The sequence below is a fragment of the Erinaceus europaeus genome, chromosome 1, assembly GCF_950295315.1.
Source record: "Erinaceus europaeus chromosome 1, mEriEur2.1, whole genome shotgun sequence".
Classification (NCBI taxonomy): domain Eukaryota; kingdom Metazoa; phylum Chordata; class Mammalia; order Eulipotyphla; family Erinaceidae; genus Erinaceus; species Erinaceus europaeus.
In genome coordinates this window covers 11,627,278-11,645,939 of record NC_080162.1, presented here as the reverse complement: position 1 = coordinate 11,645,939, position 18,662 = coordinate 11,627,278, and the positions used below count along the sequence as shown (strand labels likewise).

At 40.2% G+C, this 18,662-nt stretch overlaps 1 protein-coding gene across 1 annotated transcript in view; it reads left to right on the top strand.

Annotated features, from left to right (window-relative positions):
• ANK3 (ankyrin 3) overlaps nucleotides 1-18,662 on the top strand; it is a 306,521-nt gene that overhangs the window by 275,076 nt on the left and 12,783 nt on the right. Inside the window, exons 30-35 of the mRNA XM_060186709.1 lie at nucleotides 751-841; nucleotides 4,632-5,007; nucleotides 8,111-8,161; nucleotides 8,798-8,878; nucleotides 17,795-17,878; nucleotides 18,004-18,063. Of these exons, the coding sequence (XP_060042692.1) occupies nucleotides 751-841; nucleotides 4,632-5,007; nucleotides 8,111-8,161; nucleotides 8,798-8,878; nucleotides 17,795-17,878; nucleotides 18,004-18,063 (743 nt within the window). The remainder of the gene's footprint in view (nucleotides 1-750; nucleotides 842-4,631; nucleotides 5,008-8,110; nucleotides 8,162-8,797; nucleotides 8,879-17,794; nucleotides 17,879-18,003; nucleotides 18,064-18,662) is intronic.

Here is an 18,662-nt window from a genome sequence, read left to right as displayed (position 1 = left end):
TATTGCATTTAATTAAACCAAGCCAATACATTAATCAACATTCTGTAATTCATCATGCATTTTCATACCTAATATAATTTAAGTCATTCTGTGTTTTTTTTTTTTTTTTTTTTGATGTTGTCTGATTCATTTTAGTCAGTCCAAATGTACTGTCTTCCATAGGTTATCCTTCCCTTCAAGTGGAACTGGAAACTCCCACTGGGTTGCACTATACACCACCCACCCCTTTTCAGCAAGATGATTATTTTAGTGATATTTCTAGCATAGAATCTCCCCTTAGAACCCCCAGCAGACTGAGTGATGGGCTAGTGCCTTCCCAGGGAAACACAGAGCATTCAGTAGCTGGACCTCCATTTGTAACTGCAGAAGACACTTCCTTAGAAGACAGCAAACCCGAAGACTCAATGCCTTTAACAGAAATGCCTGAGACAGTGGATGTAGATGAAAGCCAATCGGAGAATGTATGTCTGAGTGAGTGTCCTCAGTACCTTGCAAGTATGGCCGCGCTCCCCAAAGAGATTAAGGTAGCAAAGCCATTGCAACAGACTAGAAAGCTAGGAGAAAGCTCTGAGCAGCAAGAAAAAGAAAAATCTGGTCCTGATGAGGAGATATCGGAAGAAAAACTCAAATCTCTATTTGAGGACATTCAACTTGAAGAAGGATTAGAGTCTGAGGAGATGACGGAAGAAAAAGTAAAGGCTATTCTTAAACGTGTTCAGCAAGCAGAACTGGAAATGTCTTCAATTACAGGTTGGCAGAATGAAACATCCAGTGGAAGCCTAGAGTCTCCTGCTCAAGCTCGAAGAGTCACTGCTGGCTCACTAGATCAGCTGGGTGACAGGTAGGACTCTTCTTCAGAAAACTTGAAACAGACACAAGTAGTTGAAACAAGGGTCCCATGTTAATAGTTTTAAAAAATACCATTTGGGAAGTTATTCTTTTTCTAAATTATCCTTTCCGTTTGAGGGTAATGCCTGTTTTAAAAGCTGGTTCATGGAAGGTAGGGGGTGTTAGGTGGTAGTGAACCAGGTTAAGTGCCAGGTTAAGTATGAAGCACAAGGATCCTGGTCTGAGCCCCTACGGGGAGGAAGCTTTAAAAGTGCTGAAGCAATGCTGCCAGGTCTCTTTTTCTCTATCCCTCTACTTCTTCTTCCATCTCAATTTCTTTCTGTGTATCTTTCCAAATTAATAAATAAAATACTTTTTAAAAGTCCTCACTGAGCAAGCAAGGAAAACAAATGTTAACAGCATAGCTGGTCAAGTTGGGAGTTGAGTTTGATGTAGCATGTCCTTCCTATTATGTTCACACTCATGGTTACCTGTACAGTTTGAAATCCAGTAACGGGAGTGGGGGGTAGATAACTTAAGGGTTATACAAACAGATCCTCATGCCTGAGGCTTCAAATTCCCAGGTTCAGTCCCCCACACCACCATAAGCCAGAGCTGAACAGTGCTCTGGTTAAAAAATAAATAAATAAGTAAAAAAGAAAGAAATCCAGTAACCACATATTTCATGCCTTTTTAATGCCTTCAAAGGTTATCAAAACAAAACGGTCCATAAGTATGTAGAGCTTATTGTCGTTTTCGACGGGTTAGGTTGTTTTCACCGGGCTGGCTTCACGGGCAGGTAACAGATGACCAGGGACTCATAGTTGAGCTGTAGGCAGTATCTATTTATGCAGGACGCAGCACAATCTAAGATGAGCTAAGCTAAACTCAAAGTACAGTACAGTACTCTAAAACTCACAATGCTGTCTTTATATATACTTCTCAAGTAGGGTGGAAACAAGATGTGACGACGTAGAGAGGGTGGAGAGAAAAGTGACTGGTGAAAATCAGAGTGTGACAAAGAGGGGATCAGGGTGTGACAAGGAGGGGGGGTGGAGCAAAAACATATCATGAAACAGTGGGGATTGAACCAATGCCCTGGAGGGAGGTGCTTGTTAACAGCGGTTATATAAATAGAATAGTGTTAAGCAGGGGGGATTTAAACCAAATGAAACAGAAGGGGTCTCATGCATACCAACAATTCCCCCTTTCTTTTTAACTAATGGCCATTGTGGGGTGAACAGAAACGTATATCATACAGGCGTTTTCAAAAGAACTGGCATAAGACATGGAAAACAAAATAGGCGAGCAGCAATAACCAGTGTGATGCCAAGGAGAGCTTTTTTTGCCTCAAAGGGCAAGGCCTAGCAGGCTAAAGGGCATTTCTTGCCTCTGGGAGTGCTTCATGCCTCTGGGGGCATCTCTTGCCTCAAAGGGCGATTCTTGCCTCTGTGGGCATCTCTTGCCTTTTGGGGCGCTTTATGCCTCTGTGGGCATAACCTAATAAGGAGGGGGAGTTTTCTGTCTCTGGGACAGAGCCTGCAGGCGAGGGGACATGGTCTATAAAGTCTCAAGGCAATTGGCTGAAGTTAGTCTTTGAGAAACACAGCAGCGTGTACCAGTAAGTCCGATGGAGGTGTCAGTCTAAAGTAGCTGACCACAGAAGAAAATGTCAGAGGATGAAATGCTGTACGTCTGTCTCGATGGGGAATGTCGGCCACCTGAATTCTGTTTTTCTGTAGAGAGTGAGCTTTGGAGTCTGTGAATCTGTTTTTTCAGGTCGTGCCAGGTCTCATCATTGGTTTTCGGGGGCGATGTCAGAGAACAGGATCTAAATGGATTTCCAGGAATTTTATTTGAGTAGATGTTTTTTCATGTGAAGACTTTGACAGCTGAAATTCACTTACTTGTCAAACAAAACTTGTAGCAGATTAGAAGTTTACTATAATTAATAACTCCATTATAATTGGAAGTCTTTTCTAGTATGATTTTAAGGTTGTTTAAACAGTTTAAACTCAATAAAATGTGGAAAGGTAAACAGAAGAACCACGGTTAAAAGCCTCAGGCATGAGAATAATTAACATAATCATTGCATTATCTGTCCCACCCATAACTCATACAGTTTTCAGGATTAAACGTTTTAGATTTATGTCAAGACGTAAAAGAGAAATCAAAGGAGGAAAAAAACAACTTTTTGTATTGTTTCTGGATGTCTCTAGAAATCATGGCTGCGTCCAGCATTTTTTTTTTTTAAGTCAATGTCAAACAAAAATTCAGTCATTCAAATCATTCTCTTATGAAACGCAACTTGAACCAGATTATCAAGATCTCACCATGTAGGATTAAGAATCCCCGGAGGGCGACCTAGTCCAAAAAGGTCCTCGAAATTCTATTTAGGGTGTTTCTGACTGTTCTTGCTGGATTGCTTCAGGCACCCATTTTTAAAAGCATCTTCCCATTGAAGAAAGAATCCAATCAGGAGAGTAGAACTAACCACATGTCTCCATACTTGGGAACTGCCAGGGTACTCGAGAATGTTCTTCAAATTAGAGTAGTCCTTCTCCATGGGAAACATTCGAGAAGAAGTCCAGAAAGTCCCAGGGGAAATCCCCATGTATGTCCCAAGGTCTACGATCACGGTCATAAAGAACGAAATTATGGCCTGGAGCGAAATGTAGTCCTTTTCCTCGGGAAACATGAGAGAGGGAATCTAGAAAGTCCAAGGAGAAATCTCCGTGCATCTCCCAAGCTCTATGATCCTGGTCATAAGAAACCAAAGTTTTCGGTGAGGGAACCGAAGTGTGGCCCAGAGTAAAATGTTCCAGAGACAGAGAAACTGTCTCATAATGAAACAGTAGAGGCTTTGGCAAACCTCTTCGTAAGTAAAAGAGAAGACCATAGTGCATAGGTAGGCAAAGTCTTCACTTATCTGGGAGTTGCGCAGGTCTGGCCCCACGTTGGGTGCCATATGTCGTTTTCGACGGGTTAGGTTGTTTTCACCGGGCTGGCTTCACGGGCAGGTAACAGATGACCAGGGACTCATAGTTGAGCTGTAGGCAGTATCTCTTTATTTATGCAGGACGCAGCACAATCTAAGATGAGCTAAGCTAAACTCAAAGTACAGTACAGTACTCTAAAACTCACAATGCTGTCTTTATATATACTTCTCAAGTAGGGTGGAAACAAGATGTGACGACGTAGAGAGGGTGGAGAGAAAAGTGACTGGTGAAAATCAGAGTGTGACAAAGAGGGGATCAGGGTGTGACAAGGAGGGGGGGTGGAGCAAAAACATATCATGAAACAGTGGAGATTGAACCAATGCCCTAGAGGGAGGTGCTTGTTAACAGCGGTTATATAAATAGAATAGTGTTAAGCAGGGGGGATTTAAACCAAATAAAACAGAAGGGGTCTCATGCATACCAACAGCTTATAAGCACCTACTATCTGCAATGTATCATCATTCTTTTAAAAAAATTTTTATATTTATTTATTTTCCCTTTTGTTGCCCTTGTCATTATTGTTGTTGTAGTTATTATTGTTGTTGTTGTTATTGATGTCCTTGTTGTTGGTTAGGACAGAGAGAAATGGAGAGAGGAGGGGAAGACAGAGAGGGGGAGAGAAGCAGACACCTGCAGACCTGCTTCACCACCTGTGAAGAGACTCCCCTGCAGGTGGGGAGCCGGGGGCTCGAACCAGGATCTTCATGCCGGTCCTTGCGCTTTGCACCACGTGCGCTTCACTGCGCTACCGCCTGCCTCCTGACACATTATCATTCTAAATATCTACGTTGTACCTTTTTGCAGCCCTGACCAGTGTAGAGATTCTATCACCTCATATCTCAAAGGAGAGCGTGACAAATTTGAAGCGAATGGAAGTCATGCGGAAGTCACCCCAGAAGCAAAGACAAAATCTTACTTTCCAGAATCTCAAAATGACGCAGGGAAACAGAATGCTAAGGAAACTCTGACACCAAAAATACCTGGATCTGGTCGTGTTGAAGACCCTGTGTCAACACTAGCAGCATACCAGAAATCTCTAGAAGAAACCAGCAAATTTGTAATAGAAGAGCCTAAACCCTGTGTGCCTGTCAGTATGAAAAAGATGAGTAGGACTTCTGCAGATGGCAAGCCAAGGCTTAACCTTCATGAAGAAGAGGGGTCCAGTGGGTCTGAGCAAAAGGTACGTCATCGAGTTAGCAGTGTCTGTCATTTAAACTACCAGGACTGATGTCTTGCTTCTCTTGATTAATTTTGTAACATTGGGCGCAAGGTTATTTACTGCTTTCATTTTATGAATGTGTGAATGGAAGTTAAAGCATTCATTATGAGGGGTTAAGAACCTACAGCACTATTATATCACAACTTCGCTGAACGTGTAGGGGAAAGGAAGCTGCTTTTTTTTTTTGCCATTTTTTCAGAAGCGGGTTGGGGGGTGAACCACAGAAATATTGAGTAATTGGGTTAAGATCAAACATTAATTTTGTCTGGGATTAGATCTTATCATCACAATCTAGTTAGCTGTTTTATAGAAGGAAAGGAAATATTGTTTGTGCTTTTTAAAGAATATTTATTCCATTTTGTTGCTCTTGTTTTATTGTTGTAGTTATTATTGTTGTTATTGTTGTTGGATAGACAGAGAGAAATGGAGAGAGGAGGGGAAGACAGAGAGGGGGAGAGAAAGACAGGCACCTGCAGACCTGCTTCACCGCCTGTGAAGCGACTCCCCAGCAGGTGGGGAGCCGGGGCTCGAACCGATCATTATGCCGGCCCCTTGCACTTTGCGGCACATGCGCTTAACCCGCTGCGCTACCTCCCGACTCCTGAAAATACTGTTAGTGAACCACCTAAGAGTCATGCTTTCTGCAGTCTGCTTTGTGGTTTCAAAACTGAAGAAGCACAGTTTCTAAATCTAAAATGAAACGGACAGGAACTGAAAAGGAAGTCGCTGTTGGTTAACAATACTTAAAACTTTAAGGTCAGATACAAAAATAATAGAAATGATATGTCAAAGGTAATATGTCAATATTTATTACAACAATTTTAAGAAACCTGCCCTAGAACAATTTTCTTGCTTTTGTACTTAAATGTTTTGGGGGAGCCAAGTAATTGATTCTTTCTCTTTCAGATTTACTAGTAAGTATCAAGAAAAATCTTACTGTAGTCATGATGCAGATGAAAATTATAACCCAGCTCTACTTCCTATATTTTTTACCACATTTTCTCTCACTGGTTTATTTTTGCTCATGCTTATACAATGGACAGAGGTTGTGAATTATACATCTTGGCAAATGGCACTCATTGATTTTTTTTTTCCAGGATATATTTAGTTGTGGCCTGATGTTGGGAAAAGGGAAAAAAAAAAAGTTTGCTGTAAATTAATGCATTAATGATTAACCTGAGATTTAGAAAAACTTAAACTTCTACTTGGGAGCTAGTCATCAGCTTACCAATTAGATCCCACTTCACTTGTCCATATGTTATGAGAGGGAGCTAAAATTCTCAGTCTTTCCTCTCCCTTTCTGATCGTGTGGTTTTGAATGTTGATTTATTTCTTTGAGCTGATTCTGCATACTTAACCAGTGTAATTATAGAAGCAACGCTACCTTTTAAAAAATGAGCCCACAAAATATGGGGAGAAGAAACAACACTGATGACTCGGTTATGAAAATGTCTCCTGCAAAGTAAAACTCAGTTGAGAACTTTGAAATCTAATTGTAATATAAATATAAATAAGCAGTGTTACTTGTGTACATCTGCAGTATGCTCGCTTTGGTTCTAGAAGCTACCAAAAAAAAAGGCATATTGAGGGGGGCCGGGTGGTAATGCAGTGGGTTAATTGCACATGGCGCAAAGCGCAAGGACTGGCATAGGGATCTCGGTTCGAGCCCCCGGCTCCCCACCTGCAGGGGGTTCACTTCACTAGCAGTGAAGCAGGTCTGCAGGTATCTATCTTTCTCTCCCCCTCTCTGTTTTCCCCTCCTCTCTACATTTCTCTCTGCCCTTTCCAACAGCGACATCAATAACAACAACAATAATAACCACACAACGATAAACAACAAAAAGGAGAAAAATGGCCTCCAGGAGCAGTTGATTCATAGTGCAGACACTGAGCCCCAAGAATAACCCTGGAGACGCAAAAAAAAAAAAAAGTCATATTGATTGTTTAAAACAAGTCATATGCCTTAATGGCAATTCACCTACATTCATCAATAATAAAAAAAATCATTATTTTTATTTATTTTATTTTTTAATGCCGCCAGGGTTATCACTGGGCTCCATGCCTGCACAAAGAATTCACCACTCCTGGCAAGGATTTTTTTTCTTCCCTTTATCTGTTAGGACAGAAAAAGTAAGAGGGGAGGGTAAGATAGACACGGAGAGAGAGACAGAGAGACACCTGCAAGTACTTCCTTCACACGCCTGAAGGGAAGCGGAAGCTCAAACCTGCATCCTTGCATGTAGCAATGTGTATACTCGACCAGGTGCACCATTGCCTGCCCTCCCCCAAATAATTACTTCCAAAGCAATGTTTTTTGATATATATGTTATATCAGCGGTCTAGCAGTGGGAGAATAAGAAAGTGGGTATCAACATTTCTTTGGCATACGTGGTGCCTGTGACCAGATTCAGGGCTTCGTACTAACAAGTCCTGTGTACCACTTCTCAGCCACCTCCCCAACCACTCAAGATTTCTTACAAATAAGATATGTCTTATATTCTTACAAATAAGAGAGTAGCCACTGCTCTTAGTACAAAAAAGACTTACTTAAAGATTCTGGAAGATATAAGCCTGACCTTATAAGAAATCCAAGATGTTCCTGATATACTTTTGTTTGTTTTGTTTTTTGCCTCCAGGTTTATTGATGGGGCTCGGTGCCTGCACCATGAATCCACTGCTCCTGGGCTTTTTTTTTTTTCTTTTGTTGCCATTGTTGTGGTTATTATTATTGTTGTTGTTATTGATGTCACTGTTGTTGGATAGGACAGAGAGAAATGGAGAGGAGAGGGAGGAAGATAGAGAGGAGGAGAGGAAGATAGACACCTGCAGACCTGCTTCACCACTTGTGAAGGGACCCCCCCTGCAGGTGGGGAACTAGGGGCTCGAACTGGGATGTTTAGGCTGGTCCTTGCACTTTACTCCATATGCATTTAACCCGTTGTGCTACCATCTGCCCCCCCCCCACTTCCTTATGTGGCTAGACCACAGGACAGTAGCAGTCAACTAGGCCATCTAATGTATGATCTCAAGAAAACAGCCCCCTTTTTGTCCCCCGAAAAATCAGGTCAAAAGTTCGAGTGCAGCTTTTACACGGATGACTGCCTGCTGCTATAAGGTAAAATTCTATTTTTCCACCTCTTTCCATGCATTGACTCATGACCAGAATTACTGAGAACATTCCATCTGGTCTCCTAGTCTTTCTCTTTTTCCTATTCCTAGAAGCTTCTGAGGAAGGGATGTCGACTAAGATTTTTAGTTCCATCTTCTCTGTCTTGTTTATGAAGATGGAGATATCAAAGGAAAGTGGACATTTCAAACATTAACCATTATGTGTCCTTTTGTAAAGCAGTTAACACATGCTCACACTATAAAAATTACACGTTCAAGTCAAACACATAGAGATTTAAAACTAGTTGTAAAATGAATATTAATGTTCCTTCAAATTCATAGCAGTAGTTTCTATGCTAAAATGACAGATTACTTTTAATAATTTATAACATAGCTACTTGAGCTTATATAACGATGCACAAGTAATTAAAAATGTTCATTATATATTTGCTTACATGTGTATACATATACATGAACAGAGTAAGTTCATGACTAGTAAAAACTGGGGTTTTTCACAAATATACGTCATGATTTTTCTTAGAGGGGAAACAGCAAGTAAAGTAATTCTTTCTTGATTTCCCTTCTCAGAATGTATTTTGTTTTAAATATGATGGTAAAATTATACTAAAAATGCATTTACCAGGACTTGAGAGACAGTGATTCAAGCTCAGAGGAAGAACGGAGAGTCACTACACGAGTAACTCGCCGTCGTTTCATTATAAAGGTATATCCCCGTAGCATGCCATTATGGGGCATCATTGTATTTTCAGAAACTTCTTTCTTGTGGCTTTGAAAAATTAGCATGCTTGATAAGCGAATGTCTTGGGACTCTTTCTTTCTTTCTTTCTTTCTTTCTTTCTTTCTTTCTTTCTTTCTTTCTTTCTGCACTTTTGAAAGTCTATAAAAGCAACCAAAAGGAGAAGCCATGTTGCATGTGACTGTAGGCCCAAGTAACGTGTTGTAGTTTTATCTAATAAAATTCTTGACATTTGTATCCTGCTTTCTCTAGAGAAGTATTGTATGTGTGAAGAAAGAGTCTATCCTGTTAAAAGAATGATTAATATCAAATGAAACGTTCAGTTGAAGATTCAGAGGCAGTAGTGAGAGATGAGGTAGATGCAAAAAAGAGAACTGAAAGATCCTCTTCCCACTGACTGAAATTAACGACTTCTGAGAACTCACAACTAGAACTCAACATAGAAGCGACATAATCAAAAAGCAAAAATTATTCCTGAGATAATTTTTAACTACACAAAAATACAAAAAAAAAAGCTCTATATTTACTAGCAGCAAAACATACTGTTATAACACAGTTGAGCACAGAATAATTTTTCTTGATTTTTCTTTTCCTTTGCAAGCACTGACCTTATGTATGTAATATTCAGCAGAAGACCTCTTGAATTTTGTTGCTTATCTTCATTTCTGTATCTTGAGAGAGATCTTCATTTTATTATAACATAAAGAGAACTGGGAAGTCATCTTCAACATACAGGTCTTTGTCCTTTGGGCCTAATAACTTGAAGATCCTTGACTGGCAGCTGTGGAGGAAAAGAAGGGAGTTGAATAGCTACTGAGACCCCATTTATCAAATACCAAAAGTCAGGAGACCACCAAAAAAAAAAAAAAAAAAGACCAAAGAAGTTGGCTTCTTTAAAATTTTTAGTCCTGTTACTTTTTAGAACAGGAAGCTTTTCTACTGGGTAGTCAGAAAAGTCATGGCATATATATATATATTTGCCTCCAGAGTTATCGTGGGGGCTCATGGCCTACACTGCAAATCCACTGCTCCTGGTGGCCATTTGTTCCACTTATTGACTAAAACAGAGAAATTGAGAAAGGAGAGGAAATATAGGGAAGGAAAGAAAAATAAAGAGACTTGTAGACCTGCTCTGCTGCTTATGAAGCTTCCTGCCTGCAGGTGGGGACCCAGGGGTTCAAACTCTGATCCTTGCCCAGTTCCTTGTGCTTAGTACTATGTGAGCTTAACCAGGTGTGTCAGTGCCCAGCCCCTGTTCTGTGTTTTTCTATGCAAAAAAAAAAAAAATGTGTCAAATCTTTTCTGATAGCATATGACAGTTGAAAGGATAAACTGTTAAGTCTGTTCTAATACAGTTTTTTCTAAGACTCTGAAAACAAAGAAATCTAAGTCTTTGTTTAAATCTAAAATTGTCCCCAAATTAACCTTGAGTTCCAATAGAGTACAATTAAAAAAAAAAATCTTTGAAACTTCCACAAATGCCAACAAAAATACTTACAGATACTATTGTATTTGCAAGTTATTCAACCTACCATCGAAATAATTCTCATAATCAGTCATCTCCTACACAGTCCCTGGGGTTTGGATGACAGAGTGCTTCATTTAATTTTCTTGAAGATGTTAGATACACATTTTGCTCAGGCTTGCTATTCCTATAACCGGTGTCATATCTTTTCCCTTAGACAAATTGGTTATGTGGCAAATGAGACATTTCCAGTGAGAGAGAAGAGAGAAGCCACACTCTTATGTTTCTTGGAAATTACTTGATAGAATAGGAATGCTCAGAATTTGAGCTCTTTTGTGGAGAGTGTCCAACTTGGAACTGAGCTAGTATATTCCTGTGTTTGCAGTACTCCTCGTGTTAGCATTTAGAATCTCATAGCCTAAACCTATTTCTGAGTTACCTTTGACCGAGAAGTGGCATGTATCTGCAGTCGACTGTCACTTCATGCCTAATCAAATGTGTCTTGTTAGTCATTTAATTTGTATAATAAATGGGGTGAAAGTAATTTTATGATGTCTTCTTCTATAATTATATATGTGAATTCATTTCACAGTTATTTTCTGATTTTCCCAAATGTCATACTTTCCAGGTCCCCAGACAATGAGTTAATGTAACAAATTCTCTAGTTTGTTGTAGGTTTTTGTAATGTTAGTGGTCTATTTCTTGATTTCTGTATAATTTGATGATATCATTGTGGTTTCAAATGCCCGGATGCCAATCATTTTCCACCACCCCTATAAACAAGCACGTTGGTGTTATTTGTATAGTCAATTCAGTGATTACAAAGATAAAACTTTATAATAGTTTGGTTGTGAGCTGAAGTTTGGTAAAATTCAAATAACTGAGTATTATTATATAGTTCCATTTGACTTTTAGATTTTTAATCTCCTTTCTGATTTTTCAAATATTTATACATATGTTTTCCTCAAATCAGGCAATTCAAAAGTATATAAAGTTCTATTTGCCCATTACCAGAGATTAACTGTTTATAAGGTTTAGGTTGTTTTTGGAGTCATATGACAATAGGTATAAAATAAATACGTACGTGTCTACATGTCCCCAGCAAGTGGGTTCTTTAGAATATAAAGAACGGGTCATACGATAGTGAGTATTGCATCTAATACCATGTGTATATCACACATAGCAACCCCAGGTTTGGCAAGTTCAAGTTTTTATGTATACATCAAAGCAAAGTGGTTCATTTTGTATTTTCATTCCTCTCCCTGATATTTTAAAATTCCAGCAGGGGCTAAGAGAAGTGTATAATTAGTTTTCAGTAAAGTATCTGCCAGTTATAATAATGGGACATCATATGTGTTGCAGTTTCACGTTGAAATAGGAAAGAATAAAAGCGGACAGGATATGCAGAAATATCAGAGTAGGGGAGAGGAAAGGGCTGAGCAGAAAAATGCAGGAGTCACCACTTGTGAGGACATGGATTCAGGCCCTACAGAAAGAGGGAAGCTAAAGCATGAGGCAGTGGGGAATTCACTTAAAAGTCCCAAAGCCCAACTCCAGCAGAGAAGCAACTACAGAAGCCAGACCTCCCACCTTCTGCTCCCCATAACAATCCTGGGCCCAGGCTCCCAGAGGGATAAAGAATAGGGAAGCTTCCAATGGAGGGGATGGGATGCGGAACTCTGGTGGTGGGAACTATGTGGAATCGTACCCCCCTCTTCTCTAAGAGATTTGTTGATCATATTTAAATCATTTAAAAAAATGGGTTTTTTTTTGTTTTTTTTTTTATCCCTAGGTCTTTCGACTTTGACATATAGGTTAATGCCATTTCATTCAGATCAACACACTGTGTTGACATGTCTTCAGATTTGCAAGCAACAAAACTTTTTTGTTGTTGTTGGTTTTTTTTTTTATTTAAGAAAGGATTAATTAACAAAACCATAGGGTAGGAGGGGTACAACTCCACACAATTCCCACCGCCCAATCTCCATATCCCACCCCCTCCCCCATAGCTTTCCCATTCTCTATGTTTTTAAGTATAAACTTTTAAAGAACTTTAGAAACTAGAGACTATTTCCTCTAACAGAGAGACCCGAAGATCGCTTCTTATTAATATTTGTTATCTAGTATATTTGATGAACTTTTCAGTGAATGATTATTGTCATGTGTTTCCTGATTCCTTACCATTTCTCCTATTTAACTAGTTCCTATCTTTGTCCTCAATGTAGTGAGTTTTCATAAAACCAGGCAACTTATTTTGAAGTATTTTGACATTCCTAAAACACTTATTTACTACAGTTTATGGCTATTTAAAATTAAGAGATATCCCTTTGCCTTTAATTACATATAAATAGTACACATTTTTAGTAGAAAACACTGAAAATTTCTGCACACAGAGTAGATATCAACAATCTGTTTGGCTTGTGATTTATAAATAGGTTTTGCTTTTATTAAAAGTTTTATTCTGGGGGTCGGGCGGTGGCGCAGTGGGTTAAGCGCATGTGGCGCAAAGCGCAGGGACCGGCGTAAGGATCCCGGTTGGAGCCCCCGGCTCCCCACCTGCAGGGGAGTCGCTTCACAGGCGGTGAAGCAGGTCTGCAGGTGTCTATCTTTCTCTCCCCTTCTCTGTCTTCCCCTCCTCTCTCCATTTCTCTCTGTCCTATCCAACAACGAATTGCGTCAACAAGGGCAATAATAATAATAACCACAACGAAGCTACAACAAGGGCAACAAAAGGGGGGGGGGGGGGAAATGGCCTCCAGGAGTGGTGGATTCATGGTGCAGGCACCAAGCCCAGCAATAACCCTGGAGGAGGAAAAAAAAAAAAAAGTTTTATTCTGCATGCTTTCACTATATTCTTGCATTTCAGAAGCTACTCTGTTGAAAAAGAAATTGGCATATTTCCCTGCAGCAGGGTTCATTCATAAAATATCTAATAAGACTTTTGTTTACTGAATTTTCTTAAAATTCTTGAACATTCAGAGAACTAGATATTGCTAAGTTAGATCAAAAACATCTCATGAACTCACAGAAATGGCATTATACTTTCAACATGAATTTTTATTAGTGTTTCTGCTATCTCTGTGCCCTTTTATTTTTGGTTTGTGAGGATTTTCCCCATTTTTAGTGAGTCTGTTGGAGGAAATCATGATTTACAAGACAAATTTCACATGAGCATAGTTTCTCCACCTCCTCCGCTACTTCTTCTTCCTCCTCCTCCTCCTCCTCCTCCTCTTCCTCCTCCTCTTTCTTCTTCTTCTTCTTTTTTTCTTTGCCACCAGGGTTATCACTGGGACTTGGTGCCTATACTAGAATTCCATCGCTCCCAGTGACATTTCTTTCTTTCTTTCTTTTTTTTTTTTAGTTTATTTATTTGTTTAAAAAAAGTAGACATTAACAAAACTGTAGGATAGGAGGGGTACAGCTCCACACAATTCCCACCTTCCCACCTTCCCACCACCAGATCTCTATATCCCTTCCCCTCCCCTGATAGCTTTCCTATTCTTTTTTTTTTTTTTTTTTTTTTACCAGAGCACTGCTCAGCTCTGGCTTATGGTAGTGCAGGGGATTGAACCTGGGACTTTGGAGCCTCAGGCATGAGAGTCTGTTTGCATAACCATTACGCTCTCTACCCCTGCCCTAGCTTTCCTATTCTTTATCCCTCTGGGAGTATGGACCCAAGGTCATTGTGGGGTGCAAAAGGTGGAAGGTCTGGCTTCTGTAATTGCTTCCCCGCTAAACGTGGGTGTTGACTGGTCGATTCATACTCCCAGTCTGCCTCTCTCTCTTTCCCTAGTAGCGTGGGGCTCTGGGGAAGTGGAGCTCCAGGACACATTGGTGGGGTGACCTTACTTTCTTAAAGACTGAGAGAAAGAGATATTTGCAGCCTGTCCATTGTTTGTGAAGTGTGTACGTCTGTCCCCTCATGAGGACCAAGAGCTTGAATAAGTATGGTTGTTGTTTTTTTCCTTTTAAGATTTGTTAAAAATGAGAGGGGGGTACTAGACCATCAATCTGGCACATGGAAAGCTGTGGGTTGAACTCAGGACCTCAAGCTTGAAAGTACAAGTCCTTACTCACTTCACCACTTCTCTGGATCCAAAGATAACAGTTTCTTGTCTCCCAGTGATGAGTCTTGACCAACCTACAATGGAAGTCTTCTTTCAGCACTAAGAGCCTCTACATCCTCCCGCTTTTAGAGTCCACGACTCTGCTACTGGAATAGGCCAAAACAAATCAGAGTTTCCCCTTGTAATCCCCCCTTCCTTTCTCTGTCAAGCTCCATCTATGCGTAAGGTCCGCTAGTTGTCATGCTGCTGGCCTCTTAGGGAGAACTTGAGGGAATCGATGAGCTAAGGCAAAAAGAAGATAGTCGTTTTGTTTATAATGAGGTTACCTTGTTTTATAAAACTAAATAATATTTTGTACGATTTCATGCCTTTTCAAAAGATATTATTATACCATGCCCACTACCAAAGAGCCTATATACCTCACCATCACTTTATTGGACTGCTTCACCCTATGGTGGCTCAGTCCTACAGTCTGATTCGTCTCATTTTTACTGAACTTTGTCATGTTCCCTAGCTTTCTTCATACAGATATTTTCCTATTATAAAAGTTTTTGTTAGTATATGTTATAGGGATGCTGTTTTTATTTCTTTATTGGAGGATTAATGTTTTACATTCCACAGTAAATACAGTAGTTTGTACATAACATTTCTCAGTTTTCCACATAACAATACAACCCTGACTAGGTCCTCTGTCATCCTTTTGGGATCGTACTCTCCCCACCACCCACCCCAGAGTCTATTACTTTGGTGCAATACACTAGCTCCAGTTCAGGTTCTACTTGTGTTTTCTCTTCTGATCTTGTTTTTCAACTTCTGCCTGAGAGTGAGATCATCCCCAGACAATAACTTGGATCTACTTGCATATCACATTCTGTGGTCATGAGTAGGAACATTCCAAGCTGCCCCAATATCGACCTATCTTCCTCAGGTGTAGCATACTCTATGGAACATTCTCTACCGTTGTTGATTCAAGTTGAGTGCAAGGTCCTATGGGGGAGGTGCACAAAGGGGTCTATTTTGTTGTTCATGATAGAGATGACTGGTAACAATGGAGAGAGGGATTTATTTGAGGTCTAGGCCCATCATGTCTGTTTGGGAATCTCAGGGCTCCCCAAATAGGACCCCAGATGATGGGGTGGCCTGATAGAAGTCACCGTTTTTAATAGCTGAGTAGTATCCATATATATATATATATATATCACAACTTGCTCAACCACTCATCTGTTGTTAGACACTTGGGTTGCTTCCAGGTTTTGCCTATTACAAATTTTGCTTCTAAGAACATATGTGTACACAAATCTTTTTGGATGGGTGTGTTGAGTCCCTTAGGCTATATCACCAAGAGAGGAATTGCAGGGTCATAGGGTAGGTCCATTTCTAGCCTTCTGAGAGTTCTCCAGACTGTTCTACACAGAGGTTGGACCAATTTACATTCCCACCAGCAGTGCAGGAGGGTTCCTTTAACCCCACAATCTCTCCAGCATTGTCGCTGCTACCTTTTCTGATGTATGACATTCTCACAGGAGGTATCTCATTGTTGTCTTTATTTGCATTTCTCTGACAATCAAAGACTTGGAGCATTTTTTCATGTGTTTCACGGCCTTTTGGATCTCTTCTGTGGTGAATATTCTGTCCATGTCCTCTCCCCCAATTTCTTATTTGTTTTCTTGTTGTTGAGTTTGGCAAGCTGTTTATATATTCTGGTTATTAGCCTCTTGTCTGATGTGTGGCATGTAAAGATCTTCTCCCATTCTGTGAGGGGTCTCTTGGTTTGGGTAGCAGTTTCTTTTGCTGTGAAGAAGCTTTTTAATTTGATGTAGTCCCATAGGTTTATGCTTGCCTTAGTCATCTTTGTAATTGGATTTGTTTCATTGAAGATGTCTTTAAAATTTATGCAGAAAAGAGTTCTTCCAATATTTTCCTCTAAGTATCTGATCGTTTCTGGTCTAACATCCAAGTCCTTGATCCACTTGTAATTTACTTTTGTGTTTGGTGAAATACAGTAGTTCAGTTTCATTCTTCTGAATCTTTCATAGGGATGTTCTTCCTGTTTTGTTTTTTTTAATTTTTCAATCTTTATTTATTTGTTAGAGACAGCCAGATATTGAGAGGAAGGGGAAGATAGAGAGAGAAGGAGACAGAGAGACACCTGCAGCCCTGCTTCATCACTTGTGAAGCTTTCCCCCTGCAGGTAGGGACCAGGGGCTCAAACCTGGGTCCCTGAGCGCTATAATGTGCACTCAACTAGGTGAGCCACCACCTGGCCCTGGGATGCTTAAGTATAAGCAGAAGCATAACTGAGTAGAATATTCCTGGTTAGAGATCTTTTCTAGTCAACCCTTTGAATAATCCTTGCCATTTCCTTTTGAGTGTTTATGGAAGAATCTACTGATAGTCTTAAAGGGGGTGGGGGGACCTCTTGTAAGCAAGCCTTTGATATCCTTTTTCAGCTTTTAGGATTATCTATCCTTGATCTTGCCATTTTCATTGTAATGTGACTTTATGTGTTATCCGAGATCAAGCATAGGGCCTTCTCTACACAGTAAAACACATGCTGTACTTACTTGGTGAGCTGTCTTCTAGCCCTAAAGATGTTAGGTATTTTTAACGATGTATTTCATTATGCAGACACACCATTACTGTCCCTTATTTAAAAATCAAAAAAACAAAGACTTAAAACGAGACTTTCTAAACTTTCCTCAGAGTCCTTTAGGAAATATGTGAATAGTGGTCCCAAGCAGTGGCACACCTCTTCATTACATAAATGTCACAGCAGTGTTGTAAGTGCCTGTCCATCTCCGTCCCCCCCGTCCCTCTCAATTTCTCAGTCTCTCTCCAATAAACACAGATATTCACATAAAAATAAATCAACTAAAAAATAAAGGAAACGTGTACATTAAGTAAAAAAAAAAATTGTAATGGCAGTCAAAAATGTGCCAGCTAAGGTATTTCCTTAATTCAAATTAGCCAGAATGTTATCCACCAGGACCAACAGATTCTTTAGGACTCACGAGGATAATACTGTGTCATAAGCGAATTAAGCTGTTGCGATCTTCTCATTTCTCACTACATTGTATAACCAGGTGTGACTCCATCCTTTAAATAACTGTTTTCAAATTCTTTTTTTTTTCTTGGCGTTTTTTGCTAGCCACCAGTCTTGTTCATACTTGAGGTGTAATGCTTTGTGTGCTGTTGACCTCTAATTAACCATCAGTGGCATTGGCTTTTCCCCTTGTGTTGGAATAGCAAATAGAATCCTTCCCGCCTCCTTTTACTGCCCCACAGAGCATGTGTGTGGTGTGTAGCTCTGTCCACCTAGCGTGATGCTAATATTTGTGCCACCCCGTTTAGGGAGAGGAAGCAAAAAGCATTCCTGGTGAATCTGTCACAGAAGAACAGTTTACTGATGAAGAAGGCAACCTCATCACCAGAAAAGTAATCACCACTGGAATTTTATGCTTCTCTTGGAATTTAGATATTTCTGCTATGTGTTTGCTGTAGTTTCAACTCTTGACATAGAAAAGAGGAAAACCTCTACTTTTCACCATTGCTTCCTACAGATCACTCGGAAAGTAATAAGACGAATTGTTATCCCTCAAGAGAGAAAACATGATGCTGTGGTAATGGAGAGGGGTTGCCAGGAGGAAGAGGAGGATAAGAGCTTGTGGACTGTGGCGTCCGCGGTGTGGCAGCTTGAAGCATCTTGTTGCATTTGACATCTTGTGTATTTGGCCAGGGTTAAAGAAAAAGACTTCTTTCTCACATCCTTTAATGCTTGTTAACTGTCATCAAAGGGGGGGGGGGGTAAGACACACTGCTTCAGACACTCAAGAGATTTTTTTTTTAATCTCTACACCGGCAAACCCTTCCGTAGCTCCCTATTCTGTGTTTGACCTGCAGCTGAGTGCCTTCCTGGGACAGGAATGGAGAGCAGAGTACAGGGTTGAAATTTCAGAATGGAGGGGCTGGGTGGTAACGCACTGGGTTAAGAGCACATAGCACAAAGCTCAAGGTCCTGCACAAGGATCCTGGTTCGAAGCCCCAGCTCCCCACCTGTGGGGGGGGGGGGATTGCTTTACAAGCAGTGAAGGAGGTCTGCAGGTATCTGTCTTTCTCTGTTCCTCTCTGTCTTCTCTTCCTATCTCAATTTCTCTCTGTCCTATCCATTAAGATATATATATATATATATATGGAAAAATGGCAGTGAACTCACTGAGCT